The 17,443-nt window shown below is 38.7% G+C and overlaps 1 protein-coding gene across 1 annotated transcript; it reads left to right on the top strand.

Moving 5' to 3' along the window:
• Positions 1-598: 598 nt before the first annotated feature.
• On the top strand, positions 599-13,028 carry tmem150b (transmembrane protein 150B; the record flags this gene model as incomplete). Its single annotated transcript, XM_079253016.1, has 7 exons — positions 599-660; positions 1,020-1,087; positions 1,197-1,324; positions 1,479-1,656; positions 2,051-2,181; positions 10,191-10,209; positions 12,964-13,028. The coding sequence occupies 7 exons, from the start codon at positions 599-601 to the stop codon at positions 13,026-13,028; spliced, it is 651 nt and encodes a 216-aa protein (XP_079109142.1).
• Positions 13,029-17,443: the final 4,415 nt, after the last annotated feature.

Raw genomic sequence — 17,443 nt, 5'->3', positions numbered from 1 at the left:
ATTTTTTTTAAGGATCCCGATGTATACTGAGGACCCTAAGTGTGTTTATTTTCTTGGGAGGGGCTGTAGGATTGGGGAATGGAGGGGTGAATTTATAAATAGCTTATTTCTTGACATTTATGATGAAATAAAATCACCTTTTAGTTATGTTTCAGTTAGGGTAGAACAGCAATTTTTGGACAGTTTTCAGGATTTTGTTTCCAATGGAGGAGGAGTTTGTGACAATTCCAGCCATAAGTAATAATAATAATAACAACAAACCCTTTAATCAACTTTATCTCCTGTAATCACACAACTTTAACGTCACCACTGATCATTGTCATGTGTCACAAGTCAGAGGCACTGTGTGGCTCTGGAATGTCAACGCAAAGCACTGTACTATCAAGCATATCATGTACTTGTTATAATGCTGGAAGGCGGTACAGACAGACAGAATGAGATGGATTGGGATTTGGTAACAGAAAACAACTTTTCACCACAGAGAGAGTATAAATGCCTTCCCTGTTTTTAAAATTGCATTTTGTTTTGCAAGGAAAGACCTATTTTTTTTGCCCGTGGGCTGACCTCCTTGTGAACCCAGCAGCAGCTGTTCAGCAGTATGTGGCTGTGGACGCTCCCCATCTTCAGTGCTGTCTTTGGAATCGCCGGCTTTTGGACTGTGTGAGTACTATATTAACAATTTTGTGTTTTTGTGGGAAATTTCAACAGATAAACTCAGCAAACCAAATGGATTTCTAAAGATGATTTCACCATTAAAAGCTTTGCTTCCTCCCCATCAGGCTTGGAATATCTGTGGCTAATGGATCGACAGACCTTACAAAAGAATTCCCATTGATCAGGTTGGGACGAAGTTCTTCCTGTTAACAGAGATGATGGTGAATTAATGAAGCAGATAGTGAAAACTGCTCAAAGGAACTTTGATATTGTTGATTTTCTTTGCGAGATTAGGGGTAAAAAGCCAAAACTGCTCAGTAACAAACAAATGTGTGCTGACTGATTACTCCACTTTCTCGTTTTAGTATTTGTTCCAATGCAAACCCTCAGAGCAGTGTTTTCGCTCAGACCTGTAACATCTGCTGCGGTTTAGGTAAAAAAAGACAGTAAAACAAACAAAAAAAAAAAATTAAAAAAGATCATTTTTCTTCTGATTGGACAAATCCCCAAAAAACTCAATTGTTACGTTTTCTGTCCTTCAGCTCTGTGGATTCAGATGATCAGATTCCAGCAAGTCCGAGACTACGGTCACCATGGACAAGAGAACACTGTCGCTGCTGTTTGTGGAGCCATCTTCGCCTTTGGATTATCCATGACTGGCAACTTCCAGGTAACATCTCCCATCATGTTCAATGCATTATTTCTGTGTACCTCTGTAGATTGTTGGACTATTTTGTCTCTTCCAACCCATTTACTGCTTCTGCTTTTTACATCTGAGCAGGCAAATGTTTTCTAAATCATCTCTCTGCTTCTTCCCTGGTTAGAGAAAACCCTTTGAGAGGATTCACCTCCTGGCAGCATGCACCACTTTTATCTTCTGCCTGATCTACTTTTGGATACAACTGTATCTGACCTATCGGGCGCAGCCGTCTCAAGACCGTTACTGGGTGGGACCTGTGAGGGCAATCCTCTGCACCCTCAGCACCCTCCTCTTCATTGGTTGTATCCTTTTCAATCTTTATGCATTGAGTCGCAAGTTACAACATGGTGTCTTTGCCAAATAAGTTGTATTAAAACTTGTGGAGTGCAGTAGATGTGTAAGCTGTAGGTTTGATTATGATTCAGTATTATTATGAAATCACAAATTCAGCTAAGATATGATTCAGATTATACTTCGTCCAGGAGGCAGCATAATGCATAACACAATCTCTGTATATCAAGCTTTAAATTCTTTACATCATCACTTAAAATAGATCACTGATACAGGTGGATCAGACAGATCTTTCACTCTTTTTTTTTTTTTTTTTTTTGCTTCAGTTTTCAGAAAACCAGAGAAATTGTTGGTGAAGATACAAACCACAGCCTTATCTTCCTTAACTCCTCTTTTCTTTTCCAGTTGCTATTTTGCATATGCAACCCTGTCAGACTAAAGCTGCTCTGTGTGAATGGGCCTTGACCATGATGATATTCTGTCTGTATGGTCTTTTTGCAGCAGAGTTCAGACATATTGACTGCTATTCCCTCACTGTACAGCAGCAAGCGTTGAAGATAAAAAAAAACAAAATAGCAGTCCAATAGCAAGTGAATGCTTCAAAACTTGATGTGTATGTACTTCTTAGTACTCACTAAGTTTGCTGTATTGCTCTATTTGATTTATATCTTTAAGTAAAATGTCGATGCATTTTTGACATATCTTCATATAAATTTGCACGTTCCAGTGTCAATATGCTAAAAAATGTAATTATTCTGTATGATAAAAATATTTAAACCATCTTGATACTTACATCTTCAATGTTTTATATGTATATATATGTGTATATATATATATGTATATATATATATATATACATATATATATATGTGTATATATATATATGTATATATATATATATATATATATACATATATATATATATATATATATATATATATATATATATATATATATATATATATATATATATATAAATCCTCCCATTCAAATTTATAATGCATGAATGGGAGGATTATTTTCAGTAAGTGGATCCTAACACAGGGTGGTGCTAAAGACAGAGGCTTCTTAAGGTCAGTTTCCACCTGTCAGCTGATTAACACAGTAAAGCAAGACACATGGAGGGAAAAACAGAATGAGAAAAAGAGTTTCCTGGTGATATAACGCTTAAGTTGAAATTTTGGGTCATATTTGTATTATTTTGCAGTAATCACATCTTTGTAACACTAATCAGAAGCTTTCCACTGATGATTGTCTCAGTGCAGAACAACTCCATTTTAACCATTGACTGCTTATTACAACCCTGGTTCCATTAAAGTTGGGATGCTGTGTGAAATTAAAATAAAAACAGGATGCAAATGTTTGCAAATCTCATAAATTTAATTTTCAATAGAAAATAAACCACATATTAGATTGACCATTTCATGGAAAATATTAGCTCATGCTAAGTTTGATTGTTGCAACAAAATTTCTGCAGAGTTGGAACAGGGTGAGGTTTACCATTGTGTAGCATCCCCTATTCTTGAAACAACTATTTACAAGTGAGGAGATCAGACGCCGTTCTGCTGTCGTGGTGGATGCAGTACTTGATTTAGCATTGTAATGCTGAGGCCTTTTCTTGAAAGCAATGTTGTCTGAAAGGGAGCATATGTTGCTCTTAATCCTCTATGTACTTTTCAGCATTTAATTCATCTGAACATAGAACAGTTTTCCAATTAGACTCTGACCATTTTCAGTGAGCTTTAGCCAAAGAGAACAACAGCATTTCTGGATATGGCTTCTTCTTCTTCTTGCATGATAGACCTTTAAGCAGCATTGTGGATTGCATGACGAACTTAGTTCAGAGTCTGTGATTTCAAAGTGTTCCTGAGCCCACACTGATTCCCAAATGAGAAGCATACATTAAAAACAGTTATAATGCAGTGCCACCTGAAGGGCAGAAGATCACAAGCATCCAGTTTTGACTTTAAGCCTTTCCCCCTCCCCTGCATACAGGGATTCCTTCAGATTCTATGAAAAAAACACAATATTAATCTTATCCGTTATTATTATTAGTCTACAGGACAAGGCCTTCATGGTTTTCAAAAAAGAATTTTAAATTGTGTCCATGAGCATCCAGTTTTGACCTTTGGCTTTGTCTTATCTGTACAGAGATTCCTTCTCATTCTCTGACTCATATATTATACACCGTAGATAGTGGGTTCTTCAAAGTCTTTACTAGTGTACATTAAAAAACATTTTTCTGAAATTGCTCCAAAATTTTGGATGCAGTTAGTCTCAGATTGGTGAACTTCTGCTTGTCTTAATGTCTGATTTGTTACAAATATCTTCTTTCTGTTACTTTGTGCCAATTACCTTTCTGGGCTATTGGTGATCAAATCACTGTATTCTGTTATTATTTACCATTATTATTATTATTATTATTGTAATACACAGTTTGGGCTTTGAAAATGGCTGATATATTTGTAGTAACTATGCAGGCCATCAGATGTGCTGTCGAGCAACCCTTGCTTATGATGGGAAAATGCATCTCTGGTGAAGCGCCAGCATGTTTTTGGAAGACGCCTCTAGTTCAGACAGAGGTTCAACATTCAGCGCAATTTGTCAGGGCTATTTAAGATGAGCAAAGCAATGGAGCTCTCACAGTTGAGCTGACAGTGGGAGAAATCCCACTCTTGGCTGCAGCATACAAACTTCTTCTCTCATCCAAGATATCTGTTTATTTAAATGTAAAGCCACATAGTCTAAAAGTACTATCTTATAATCATCAGCTTTTTAGTTTGATTGTTGATGTTTTATTTATGTTATTAAAAATCACCAGGGGGCATGCTTCAGATGGGAATTCAGGGCCCCCAGAGTCCTGCTATGCCTTGGCAGCATTCTTTCACATACTCCACGCTGTGTGATAACCAGAAGGAGGCTTTGATGTACAGGCACACGAACCAGACGAACAGCTTGGAATTCTATGGGAATTTGTCGAGTGCTCTCGGCTGCTCCGTTTTTCTGCTGCAGTCAGCATTTGGATTTTCTATTCTCCCTTGTTGCTTTGCCATCAGAATGTCCCTGCTGGACCCATTTGTTGATTAGGAACACGGATTTCTTTTTTTGCGTACTTTTTTTTATGTCCTTTCTTCTTCAACAACACCTGTTGAAGAATCTGACCCATAAGTTCACCTGCGACGCTGAAAATAGTTTGATTATTCCCATATTCTGTTCTTTTGGAAACAACGCCGTAATAACAACATGCTCTTGAATAAGTTGCAGCAGCTCATGCGGAGGAATTTAGAAAGGAGAGCTTTGGCGCCAAAACACCATTATTCCTGCTGTTTTCATTAGTTTGAAGAAAAGGCCTCTAATAAAGTACAAAAACTCATAAAATCACCAGTATTGATGTGCAAAGACTTTGGAGGACCTTGGTGTAAATGTCAGGGAAAAAAAAGAAAAGGTCTGGATCAGGGGTCAGCAACCCAAAATGTTGAAAGAGCCATATTGGACCAAAAAAAACAAAAAACAAATATGTCCGGAACCGGAAAAAATTAAAAGCCTTATGTAAGCCTTATCATGAAGGCAACACATGCTTTATGTATTTATATTAGCCTACTATCAAAATGACTAAGTTGGCTACAAATACATAATGAGCCTTAATGATAAAATGTTTATTTTCCCTGCTGCGCATTATGTAGACTAGAGAATGACGCACCACGTGACTTGTACGATGCTGTCTCATGTTTAACTTCATTAATATATTAATGAGTTATGTTTCGTTGCTTTGATGAAATTTTAAAAAAATGCAATATAGAAATCCGATTTTTTTGTCATTTTTATTTTGAGGATTCGAAAAAAAAGAAACCAAAATTGAATGTGCATAACGCGCCCCTTATCTGAGCAACAAACAGAGCGCAATAAAACGCTGCCTGCATTTATAAAACATAAACCAATAAATCAAATGAACACAGTTTGATTACTGTGCAAATGCCAAGCAAGTCAGTGCAAGGATAAAACGCAGCAGCATCCTCTTCTCTTTAGACACGCAACCAACGCAGCTATCCTCCGACCTGAGCACCATGACCAAGTGTCATTCCAAATATATACTGACAAAAATCAAAAATCATTTTATAAAAACATCCACTTTGTTACTCAATATGTGTCTATGAAGGATAATGTTCTTACCCGTTTAATGTGACTTCTGTTTTCGGACATCACTGGTCAGCTTCTAAACATGTAAGATGTAACTTGTGCTGAATTAATGTCCTTGATTTGCTGGTCGGTGATGTTGCCGCCATTTTAATGGTCCTTTCCTTCACTGTCTTAGCGGAGAGGGGCATGTCTTTGATTTTCTGTATTATCTCAGTTTTGTTTTTGAAGTCTGGAAATACGTGTTCTGATATGTTGATGACTGAGTCCTTCATGTAGTCACCATCTGAGAACGGTTTTCTACGCTTTATTATCTCCCGGGTTGCAACAAAACTTGCAGCAGTAGTGGAGTTTGGAGATGCAATCCGCTTAAATCTATTTTTGCGCTTCTCTAATTTCTCCAGAAATAATGCAATCGCACTTTTTGTGTCACTCCCAACTGGGTACTGGCTGCAAATTGTAGCATGCTTTCCCTGGAAATGTCTTTCCACATTACTCTTTTTGTTATTTGACAACTTCTCGTTACAGAGCAAACATTCAGGCAATCCTTCCGCATTGGCAATGAATGCAAATGATTCGGTCCAAGAAACGTTGAATCCTCTGCTCTCCTCGGTTATTTTTCTCTTTTTCCCTTTGGGATCCATGGTGCATCACACAGCCCCGGTTTGTTTACAACGCTACCTGCCTCCTCCCGCCCTGCTGATAGGCTATGTGTGTCGCAGGCTATGACGCAAATCTGCCTTTGGCAGAAATGTTGAAATTTAATATTTATTCTACACATTTTTACAGCATTGAAAAACGTTAAGAATGTTTGTGTCACGTTTGTCCTCCTACAGAACCAGATCAGAACAAAAATATATATCTTTTTCCATTTTTTTTTTTTTTTTTATAACATTTTTGAAAAAGCTCCAGGGAGCCACTAGGACGGCGCTAAAGAGCCGCGGGTTGCCGACCCCTGGTCTGGATCTTTTACTGAAGTGTGGCAAAACGCGGTTTATGTGGCCCCCAACTTGTTGCTTTTGACTTTGATTCAAGAAGTTGGTATCAGCAAACACACTTTCTAGGCCCGTCCTGTAATCTGTCCAAACACCTGCTCATGTTGTATTTTTCTATTATTATTATCCATGAAACGGCTTTTTATTTGAAACAAAAGCAAAGCCTTGCTATCGTTCAGCGGCGCGTTCGCCTGGGAGTGCGCTATCAGATATTAAAGCAGCAGCTCGCCGCTTCTTGGCTCCTCTGTTACAGTATGACCTGTCACTTCTTATCATCCGAGGCCCAAATCTTGTGCATTCCACTTGGAAAGGCCGCTCTATCTGCAGGACGGCAGGATCCGTCAAAGCTGAAGGCTCACAGGACGGGGAGTTAAGTGTCGGAGAGAATGCTTGGCAAGAACGATAGACACAGAAGAGAGATGGGATTGTCCAGATGTCAAAGGACTAGATCCAAAGACAGATAGAGAGACCAACAGACAGGCAAGAAAGTCCCAAAGAGGAAGAAAAGACGAGTGGGCACCAGCAGCCGTGATCTCACCCTCTGCTCCTCTCTTTGGCATGGGCTTCCAGAAAACTGCCCTTTTGCTGAAAAATGCCAAGTGCACCACATTCCACCGGCCACACAAAAGCCCTCCCTCGTCTCAGCTGCACGGGCACAATCAGACAAGGGATAATTATATAATTAGGCTGGCCGGTGCAGACAGGGACCCACAGACTGTGTGTTGGTGTGTCATATTTATGTTATCAGACAATAAAGATAGTTTTGCCTTATCAGAGGAGGCAGGAGAATGTGTGTGGAGTGTGGGGGGGGGGGGGGGGGGGGGGGGGGGGTGCTCCAGCTGTGGCACTTAGGAACAGATTGTCATGATAGAGAATAACAAGTCGACAGAATGACATTCAGCCTGTGGTGTGGCTGACTTGCTGTGAGTATGTGTGTGTGCTATATATGTGTGAAGGTGGGGACTTTTAGGGGCTGTGCCAACCGGCCATTAGTGTGATTCAGTCCTACTGGATAGTGTTGAGGCTTTACATCTAACGCAATAGATATGCTTTGCGGAGGAGGTCCTTTCGGTCATGAGCTGCCCTGTCGTGTCATCGCTGGACAAAATGACAACTGCAATTTCCAGCTAAACAGATAAGACCATGGCTGCCCTCCTCTCAATGTAGAATCCACTCTTCCAGACGAAAACTGAGCTAGTGTCTCTCTCAGCTGGCCACCGGCCAACAATCTCCCCTCGAACCATGGCCTTGGCTTTGGGTGTGTCTCCAGTCGCACGGGACAGCACAGAATAGACTATTGTTGCTTGCACAAGACAGAGAGGCAGGGGGAAGGAGTGGGTGGTGGAGGTGGTGGTGGACTGGAGATGGTGGGAAGAGAAATAAGCTTCTAATGAGCGAGCAAAAGGCGCATGGACAATGAAGCGTGGCTCCCCTCCTGTTCATGTGCATGTGTGCTCATCCAAAGCCACCATACTGGACATTTATCCATGAAAACACACAAACACACTCCTTTAACTTCTCTTTCTATCAGCTCTTTCAGGTAACTGCAGTTTGTGCTTTGAGATCAACATGTGCCACCAGGCATATATACCATAGAAAGTTCACAGTTCTCATTAAACATCATGTAAAGGTGGAAAGTTTGTCTACAGTATTAATAGTAAGACAAAAATTTGGGACTGATGCTTGTTATTTTGTAGCTTGTATATCTAGGAAAGTTTAACAGCAATCTTAAATCTGTACCACAAACTTTGAGCTAGTTAGCCATTCACTGGGCAAATTACCCACCAACACTTGCTAACCTCTGGTTTTTAAGTGAAAAATAAAAGTGTTCATTCAGCTTTGAGTCAGTCCTCCATTTAATTCAAATTTAATTCAGATAAGTAACGAGGTATACCTATATTTAAAAAAGTTACATAAAAAAGAACATTTAAGCTAATATTAGCTGATACTGGCTAATTGATAAGTCTATGTTTCCGAAAACATTAGTGTTTGTCTATTTTGTTTTTTCCTTTCCATTTTTACCTTAGCTGTTAGCTGGTACATGAACTGTTACAAAATCTTTATCTACCATGACAAATCATGTATATTAATTCTTTTATAATCTAATTTTTATTGCAGATAATATTGTAACATAATTAATGACCATTTTCTTTTATATCACTGATTCACAAAAGTGGTAAAACTTTTTGATGGCAACAACTTAAGCATTGAGCACCTAAAGGTTGAACTAGATAATAACCCTGTTTTTTTAGCTCACTTTTATTTATAGTCAATTATTAAAGATGAAAAAAAAACATTTATTACAGAAAAACTAAACTCCCAAAAAGATATATATATATATATACATAGCTTTTTTGGGAGTTTAGAGGCAGCCTTTCCTGGAAAATAAAAATTAATTTGGACATTGAAGGGAAACCCAGCATGCAACGCTAATATGCAAACAGTTCATTCAATTCAATACTACAGTATTTAATCTGAAACACACCTATGCATACTATAAAGTCAAGACATAGTCTGATGTAAAATAGGAGCTCAAAAACATAAAGGAACTGCTTGTCTCATCTAAATGCAGATGATCGTTTTCAGAAAACATCAGCAAACAGTCATTAGCACTTACAAGGCTCCAGCTGTCTGTCTCTTGGGTGAGATTACTGCTTTTGAACAGTTGAAAACTGGAAGAAACTATCACTATTATAATAGCAATACCAATTCATTCCAATTACAGCCTCTCAGCCAGGTTGCAGAAGACATGCGACTGATGCACAGCTATATATAGCTTTAGATGTTTGGAGATGGTGAGAAACTATTAACATTGGCAATGGTTTCCATCATCAAGGTTCCCCACTCCTTTAAAAAAAGAAAAATCATGCTGTTTTTAGATGTTGGCAACAATATTGCAAGCTTTGTTTTTCCCTTGAGGTTTGAAAGGCTTTTGAGCTTTGCTGAACATTTTCAGCAAAAGGAAAAACATGGATTGGCCAGAGGTTAGATTTATTGGCATGGGGCACAAGTTGAAAATAAAACACTATTTTTTCTTTACATGCTATGTGGGATGCTATGTCAAGTAAACTAGTAACTAAAAGGGGCATTTAAAACAATAACTATGCATTTAGTATTGCCTTAAAAGGAATAATTGAACATTGAATAATTACATCATAGCAAGTTTCTTTATATGTCAGTTGGCTGAACCACCCCACTCCCGATACATAGCAGTTTAACAAAGCCAGTCTTACATATCATAGGTCACATGTGACATAATCAATGACTCAGAGTCCATAGCAAAGGAAAGTATGAAAGCTCATTGTCACGCTGTCTAAATTCCCCCTTTCTATGCTAACCTTTAGCATTATGCTGGACGATCTTTCCAACACCATTCTCTGCTCTCTAATGTCTTGACCTTTGTGTCTTGTTGGAAGACCTCAGAGTGGGGAGAGGGTAAAGATGGTGTTTTATGATAGAAAATACTTGCAGGAATTATGTAAGGGCCTTGACATTTGGTGGGCTGAGACCAGCTTTGGTCTTTTCCTACTTTGAGGATCAGTCAGACCAACAGACCTCTGTGGTTGGCGCCACTTGTGGGCTGAACTGATGTGTTAATGCAGCATCAGCTTGAAGACTCATCGTGGGCATATTGTAATGTAAAACCACAATGATGGTCATTATCAATGCTGATAAATACCTAATGGGATCTTATTATTCATTCACAATGGGCAAAACTGCCCACCCCCTGTAAAATAGTTCTGTTACTCCTCATGTGCTGTTTGACATCTCATGGCTAGTTTTGGATCCATTAGAAGCTTCTTCACACCAAACTGACTTGAAGGACCAGTGACCATTTGTTTGGTCTACTTCTGTTGCTAAAGCAGGGATAAATTAAAAAGCTGTTGATTGATAGCAAAGACAACTTTCAACTGCGTAAGGGCATGTAAAAATATGTGCTTTATGTTGCTCTGAAAAGTCAGACTAAAGTGGTCATAATTTATAGGTCACATGTCATAATAACTACCAGTTGGCTTTTAATTACCTGAAAAAAAGATACAGACGGAGTTTAATAATGGATATGGATTTCAATAGATTGATAGTCATGTAATTACAAAATATACAACGTACATGTTATTCCAGGTATGATTGATAACTGTCAGCTTGGTGTAAAATTCTATATACAGAAGCAGAACTTCTTTAACTGGATCAAAACTGGATCTAATCCATAATTTACTGAGACTGGATTTTCTTATGAACAAATAAGTGGTTTATTATGTTTAAATGTTTGAAAAAAATTAAAAAAGAAAACAAAACATAACAAATATTCTTTCATTTACAACTTTGCTTACTTTGCGTACCTCAAAGTTTGGGCATGCTTTCACCAGCGTGATCACTTGTCTAAAGCTGAGGATGAAAAACTCTAATAAACACTGTCAGATTAGATTTTATTGTAGATTTTTAGATGCACACAAAGGGGAAAATGCTTATTGCTAAATTTAGCTTCTAGCATTTGCAGTTAAATATAAAAAAAACCCCCTTTGATGCACTTTAGAAATGAGGTCTGTGGATCATTGACAGTGCAGCAATGAAGAAAAGTGTGCTTGTGGAGAAAAAGTTAATTTAAGAAAAGATCACTTCCTAAGCACAAGAGTGAATTAATTATGCTGCTGTTGAATCAGGTGGGATGCAGAACATTTTGCTGGCAGAGGGAAGATCTCAGTGGATGAAATAATGAAAACTGAAAATGAATTATGTAAAATTCATTGATAAGATTAAATGACAATATCTTACACAACAGGATTAATGTTACTAATAAACCTTAAAGGTTCAATCTGTAAGAATTACTGACATCTAGAGGTGATGAAGGGCATAGAAATGAATTCAAATGCAGATCATAGCTGTAAACGTACAATGGCCAGAATTCTTCCAGACATCAAAACGTTTTGATTTGTGAGTTGATCCAGTGGCCTCAGGACAGTGATATAGTACAGGATATACGCAGGTATACAGAGACACTTCTTTTTCAGTCAGCATGAAATATACCCACTTCTAAACCCCCTGTGATGCTGCTTTTACAATTACAAACGTACCTACGTCAACCAGCATCTCAGAAAAGGTTGCTTATGCTATACTGGTGCAGTTGGCCATTAGTTGCGTTGACTTTAGCCTGAACATAGACAAATATGTCTATGAGCCTGTCTCTCTCTAGTCTGCATGCCAGTATTGGTTCAGTCATTTCAGAACTCTTCCTCCCTGAAACTGAAGAGCAGAAATTATGTGACAATGAGCAAATATATTGATGCATTTTGGGGGTAAACAATATAGAGTAGTCTTACATGTCACTTTTTCTGAAACAGCGTGTTTTTGGGCTACTTTTTTCTCTTTTTTATAAAAGGGCAAAAAATTGAGATTATAGTTCTTGATGGAACACGAAACACTACACCACTGCCTCAGGCGCACTGAAGACTACTCTACAAGTAACTACTTCAAATTTGTGTACATAAGTATTATTTTTGTTTATAAGCCTTTTAAGACATTACCCAAATTTTGCTCTAGCGTCTATACAACCCAGCTGGTATGGCAGCTGAGTTGTATCGTGGGTTCTCACTTCTACACAATTGAATTGAGTTGTTTGTCCATTCAGGACACCATGGTAAAATGATGGCACAAATTGAAAACTGCTATGAATGTAGATCCACAACAAGTAGATATAAATTACTCATTCCAAGAGAATAAAAACCTAAGTTATTTAGGTAAAGTGATTTATATATCAGACCGTACCTGACAGAACACATGACTCAGCTTCTGGTTCAGGCTCTGGTCATCTCACACATCGATTACTGCAATTCCCTACTGGCAGGTCTGCCTGCATGCTCTGTTAAACCTCTGCAGATGATCCAGAATGCTGCAGCGCGTCTGGTTTTCAACCAACCCAAACAAGCTCATGTCACTCTACTGCTAATTGCACTTCACTGGCTTCCAATCTTAGCACGCATCAAATTTAAAGTTTTACTTCTGGCTTACAGAACAATAACTCAAACGGCTCCCGTCTACCTTCGCTCCCTAATCCAGACCTACACTCCCTCTCGACCAGTGAAAGACGCCTTGTGTTACCACCACAAAGTGGGACTAAATCACTAGCCAAACTCTCTTCCTCTGTTGTGCCACGATGGTGAAATGATCTCCCAAACTCTGTCCGCTCTGCAGATTCCCTGTCTACTTCTAAGAGCAAGCTGAAGACTCAGCTCTTCAAGGAGCTCTTCAACACTTAGCAGAGCTATATTTGTTGGAAAGTTGGAGAACTTAGCCCAGTTCTTTGCAACAAACTTTATGGTATTAATTCTTTGTGTTATAACATAGCTGATGTTATGGGGTGGAAAGGTAAACAGGTAAGGTAAGGTACACACTCAAAAATAGAGGTACCAGCTTGTACCTAAAAAGGTACAAATGCTTGTCGCTGGGGGTGTACTCTTTTGAGAGACATTTCTGTACCCTTCAGTTCTGGTCTATTTTTGTACCTTATCAAGTTCAACCTCACCTTATCAAGTTATGTTTTTTATGTTTTCCCACAGCATTAGGCCTGGTCCATTCTACTTAGCAATATTATCTTATCTTTAATCTAGAAATAATCTTCAAAAACTCAAAATACTGACCAGACATACACTTAGTTTGCAGCATCTGACCTTCATTGTCTGGTGTAGTAAATGACTGTTAAGTAGTACTACTGTCATCACTCAACTCTGCTCTAGTTTGTAACATTACAGCCATTAACATTACATTTTTCAATGCTGCAGGCACCCTTATGGTCAAAATGGTACAAATTTGTACTTTATGTCACCTTGAACCCTTTTTACATACTCTGAAGGTGTGCTTCTGGTCTCTTAAAGACCAGTATTGTACTTTTGAGAGAACATTTCTTTAAAATGTACCTATAGGTACAGAAATGCCCTTATATTGTACCTCTATTTTTGAGAGTGTAACAGGTAAGGTAGTGTCTGTAGCACTTCATGGAAGGACCTGCATCCAACTGGACAGTCCACTAGCACCTTCCTACGATGTCCTCTACTGTTTGATTCTGTGCTTGTGTTGTTCTCACTTATATGTAAGTCGCTTTGGATAAAAGCGTCTGCTAAATGACTGTAGAATAGAATACCAATAAAAACACAGTTTTTGATGACGTTGACTTTTTTTGTCATTGGCCTTTGATTTCCTTGCACACTGTACTTTTAAATTCCAGAATAGACTTCAAGAGCTGCAAGAAATTATTTTTTGCAAGCTATTTACAAATCATCAAATATCTGTGTACTTTAAAAGACCCACAAATGTAAGACAACAAATGTCAAATAAATAGAGATTTTATCAGGGATCAAGCCTATCGTCTATACTTACAGTGTATCTTTTAAAGGTCCCATATTATGTACTTTCTTAAGGTTTTCTAATGGTCATACCTGTCTCCATAGCCTGTATATGAAGCCTCAACATGGAAAAATTCTGTCACCTCTCTCACTTGCTTTCTGCACCTTTTATCAAATGTGTGTTCAAATGGGTGAATCTAAGATCTTTCCCTTTGTGACCTCATGAAGGGAAAATAACCACTCACCTGGTGATACTGCCCGTTCTCAGTAGAGCTCAGTAGACCTCACAAGAGCAACTTTTGGAATGGCTGAAATTAAGGACCAAGACTGAATTTGGGGTGATACACTTTGAAAACAATGTGTAATAATGTTGTAGAGCCTCTGAAACCCATAGGAAATGGTTGACAATGTATAAAATGGGACCTTTAAACTAATGTAGTTGATAACCACCAGGAGCCACTTGGGCTCAGTTTCTGTTTTACCCAAGGACATTTCAACATGTTGTGACAGAAGCACCAGTTTTTAATAGTGCTGCTTTACAACCTGGCAGGCACACGAAAGGTTGAGCTCTTAGTGTATTGCAAATGTGATTAAGCTGTTACTTCACAGATGGGATGTAAAAAGCTGATGGATACAGGACAGTGATACTGCTAAATGTGTATAATCATTTATGCTTTGGAAATCAGGCTGGATTTGAACTCATTTAGCTTTTGACAGGTGTAAATATTTTAACAATGGGAGCCCAAACTTCTGCATGCAACTGTTTGATAATAGATTTTAATCAGTAAAATTGATTCCATCTTAGGTTGCAGATGAATAAAAAAAGAACTTGCTCAGAATTTGCAAAAGGGAAGAAAACATAAACCATCACAGACTTTGGTAGTGAGGCCATTGTACTGTTTTAAATCAAATGCATTTAATAACAAATGCCTTGTAAAGTCCATATATTCCACATGTTCCCACATTATTCATGACAGGAGTTGTTTTGATTGCAATGTGGACCACATGTCTACTAACTTGGCACAGCACCAGAGACCACCAAAGAGCCTCCAGTCCGGTCCACGACCAGTCCATTTCATGGGAAACTTGACGTCAAAGAAGCTCACCTACCATAATAAGTAACCTTTTTCCCTTCTCTCTGCTCTGCGTTGCATTTTCATATTTCACTGGCATTTCCGGATGGCTCCCACATTTGCAAAATAAAGGCCATCAGAGTAATTATTATAATGTTGAACAATAATAACTGGAGGAACTGAATGAAAGCCTGGAGAGGCTTGTTGACCTTTCAGAGCTAAACTGGTCCTGGCTTCTGTCTGTGCACTGCTGAGCCCATTGTGTTCCCAGACCTTATCATTGTGTTGCAGTTTCCTCTCCCCGCTGCGTGTGTGCACATGTGCATGTGAGAGACCGAGTGTGCGAGTCATTGTCGGTGTGCACGTCCCGTCCTGTGTATATGTATACAGTATGTGTGTCTGTTTTTAGTGACCTCAGCCAATGTACTACAAAGGCATAGAAGCTTGAAGTGATGGGTCCAGTTTCACACTTACTGGATGCATACAAGCACAAACCTAGTAGATTTGTAGATTTCACACCTTCACGTTCCTGTCAAAAAGGTTGTATGTCTTCTTTCAATACAACAGCTTTCATCTGATCAATCAGTTGGATTTTGCCTAGCTTTGAAATTAAATTAACCCTCATTAAAATGACATATAAATAACAAATAGCATATTAAACAGTGTCAACATACAGCATCAGTGTAGTAAAAACAGTCACCATTCCTGCTTTGAAAGAACATTGTGTAATATTTTATATTTACTGGCCAAAATTGAGGTCCACATTTACATATGTGTTATCATGGGTGTATTATTACCTCTACTCTATCTGACACATAATCATAAGCAAAGAACTTTAGATTTGTTTTTTTGTTTTTGCATTAAATGGGTGAGCCAGTAGGGAAGTGCCATGACAGTCTGCCATCTTGAAACTACAGCCGCTGGTAAGGGACACATTGCATCAATGTGGAATAAGAAGGTGTTTTCCCAGTTTACAGCGATGGAGACAGCAGAGGTAGACAGTGAGAGAGGCCTAGCTACTACTCTGGCAAGTTGGAACAAAAATGCAGGAGCATGAATATGCAGCAGTAGCAGCGCAGGAGCCATTTTCACCATCACCACAAAAGAGAAAAAGGGACTTAAAAGGCAGCATGACCAGAGAAACTTGGGCCTTGGCTTCCTAAGGTGAAAGGAGCTCAAGAAGGACAAAGATTTTGAAAGTGAAGCTGAAGTTGCAGCTTTCTCCTCTGCTAGTAAGTCAACTGGACGGCCTTAATTAGCCAAATGCTAACTGTTTTCATAGGGTTTTGTTAGACATTGTGCTTGGTGCCATAGCAGCCTAACAGTAAATCCTGGTAAAACACACCAGCCTCGTTGCTATATGAGTGGATGTTTACATGGTTTCAGTAGCTTTCAAGGTTACTTTTAACACTGCTGCAAGCTGCCATTATTGCTACTGAAACGTGATAAACATACAGTTCCACCAGAGGAGGATTCAGTGTGTCATGTCTATGTTCTCAGATGTCTACTTATTGGATAGCACAGGTTAGAATTATGTCATCAAGTCATCTTCCTGCCATGAATTTGTTATGGTCATACACAAAACCATGTGATTCCAATCAGCACAGTAGATTAATGTGGTTCTGTGGCTCAGTAGAACAAACACATAGCATGGAGAGGACTTCTTGCTTTTTTCTGATACATGGCAGCTACTGTTGTTGCCATAATTGTGCGAAAGAGTGAGTCGCTTGAATGCATTATTCATCTGAATGCAATACACAATTTCAGCGTCAGATGGGAGGAATCGTTACACAATTGCTACATGGGAGTTTTAATTTCTGTTTAATTCCGAAAAAAAGTTAATCCCGGATTTAAACTGATGAAAATGACCATGTAAACACTTATCTCCTAATGCAAATTTCTGTTCGGAATTAAACTTAATTCTGATGTAAGTGGCTGGTTTATGCGTATTTTAAATCTGAACTATTTAATTCCTCTCTCATGTAAACCTTCATTTTGCTCTTCGTTCTGTGCATGTCCGTTACCTTGTCCTGTCCCGATGACGCACGTTGTTTTGCCTTCCGTGTTCGGTGGTCTATCTTTCTTCTCCTTCTCAGTTGCTGCAAAAAGTGAAGTAGTATGCCCGTATTGAGCTGGTACTTCACATTTATAATAAAACTAGTGGCGAAACTGGTACTTATGTAGTTTTTACAAGTTACGACTGAAAAGACAAGAAGCAGGGAGCCAACTTTGTATTTTTCTGGTATACGTCATACGCAC

Source organism: Telmatherina bonti (genome assembly GCF_933228915.1).
Source record: "Telmatherina bonti genome assembly, chromosome: 14".
NCBI classification, from domain to species: Eukaryota; Metazoa; Chordata; class Actinopteri; order Atheriniformes; family Telmatherinidae; genus Telmatherina; species Telmatherina bonti.
The sequence above is the reverse complement of the archived record's forward strand: the minus strand, read 5'-3'. Positions and strand labels throughout refer to the sequence as shown.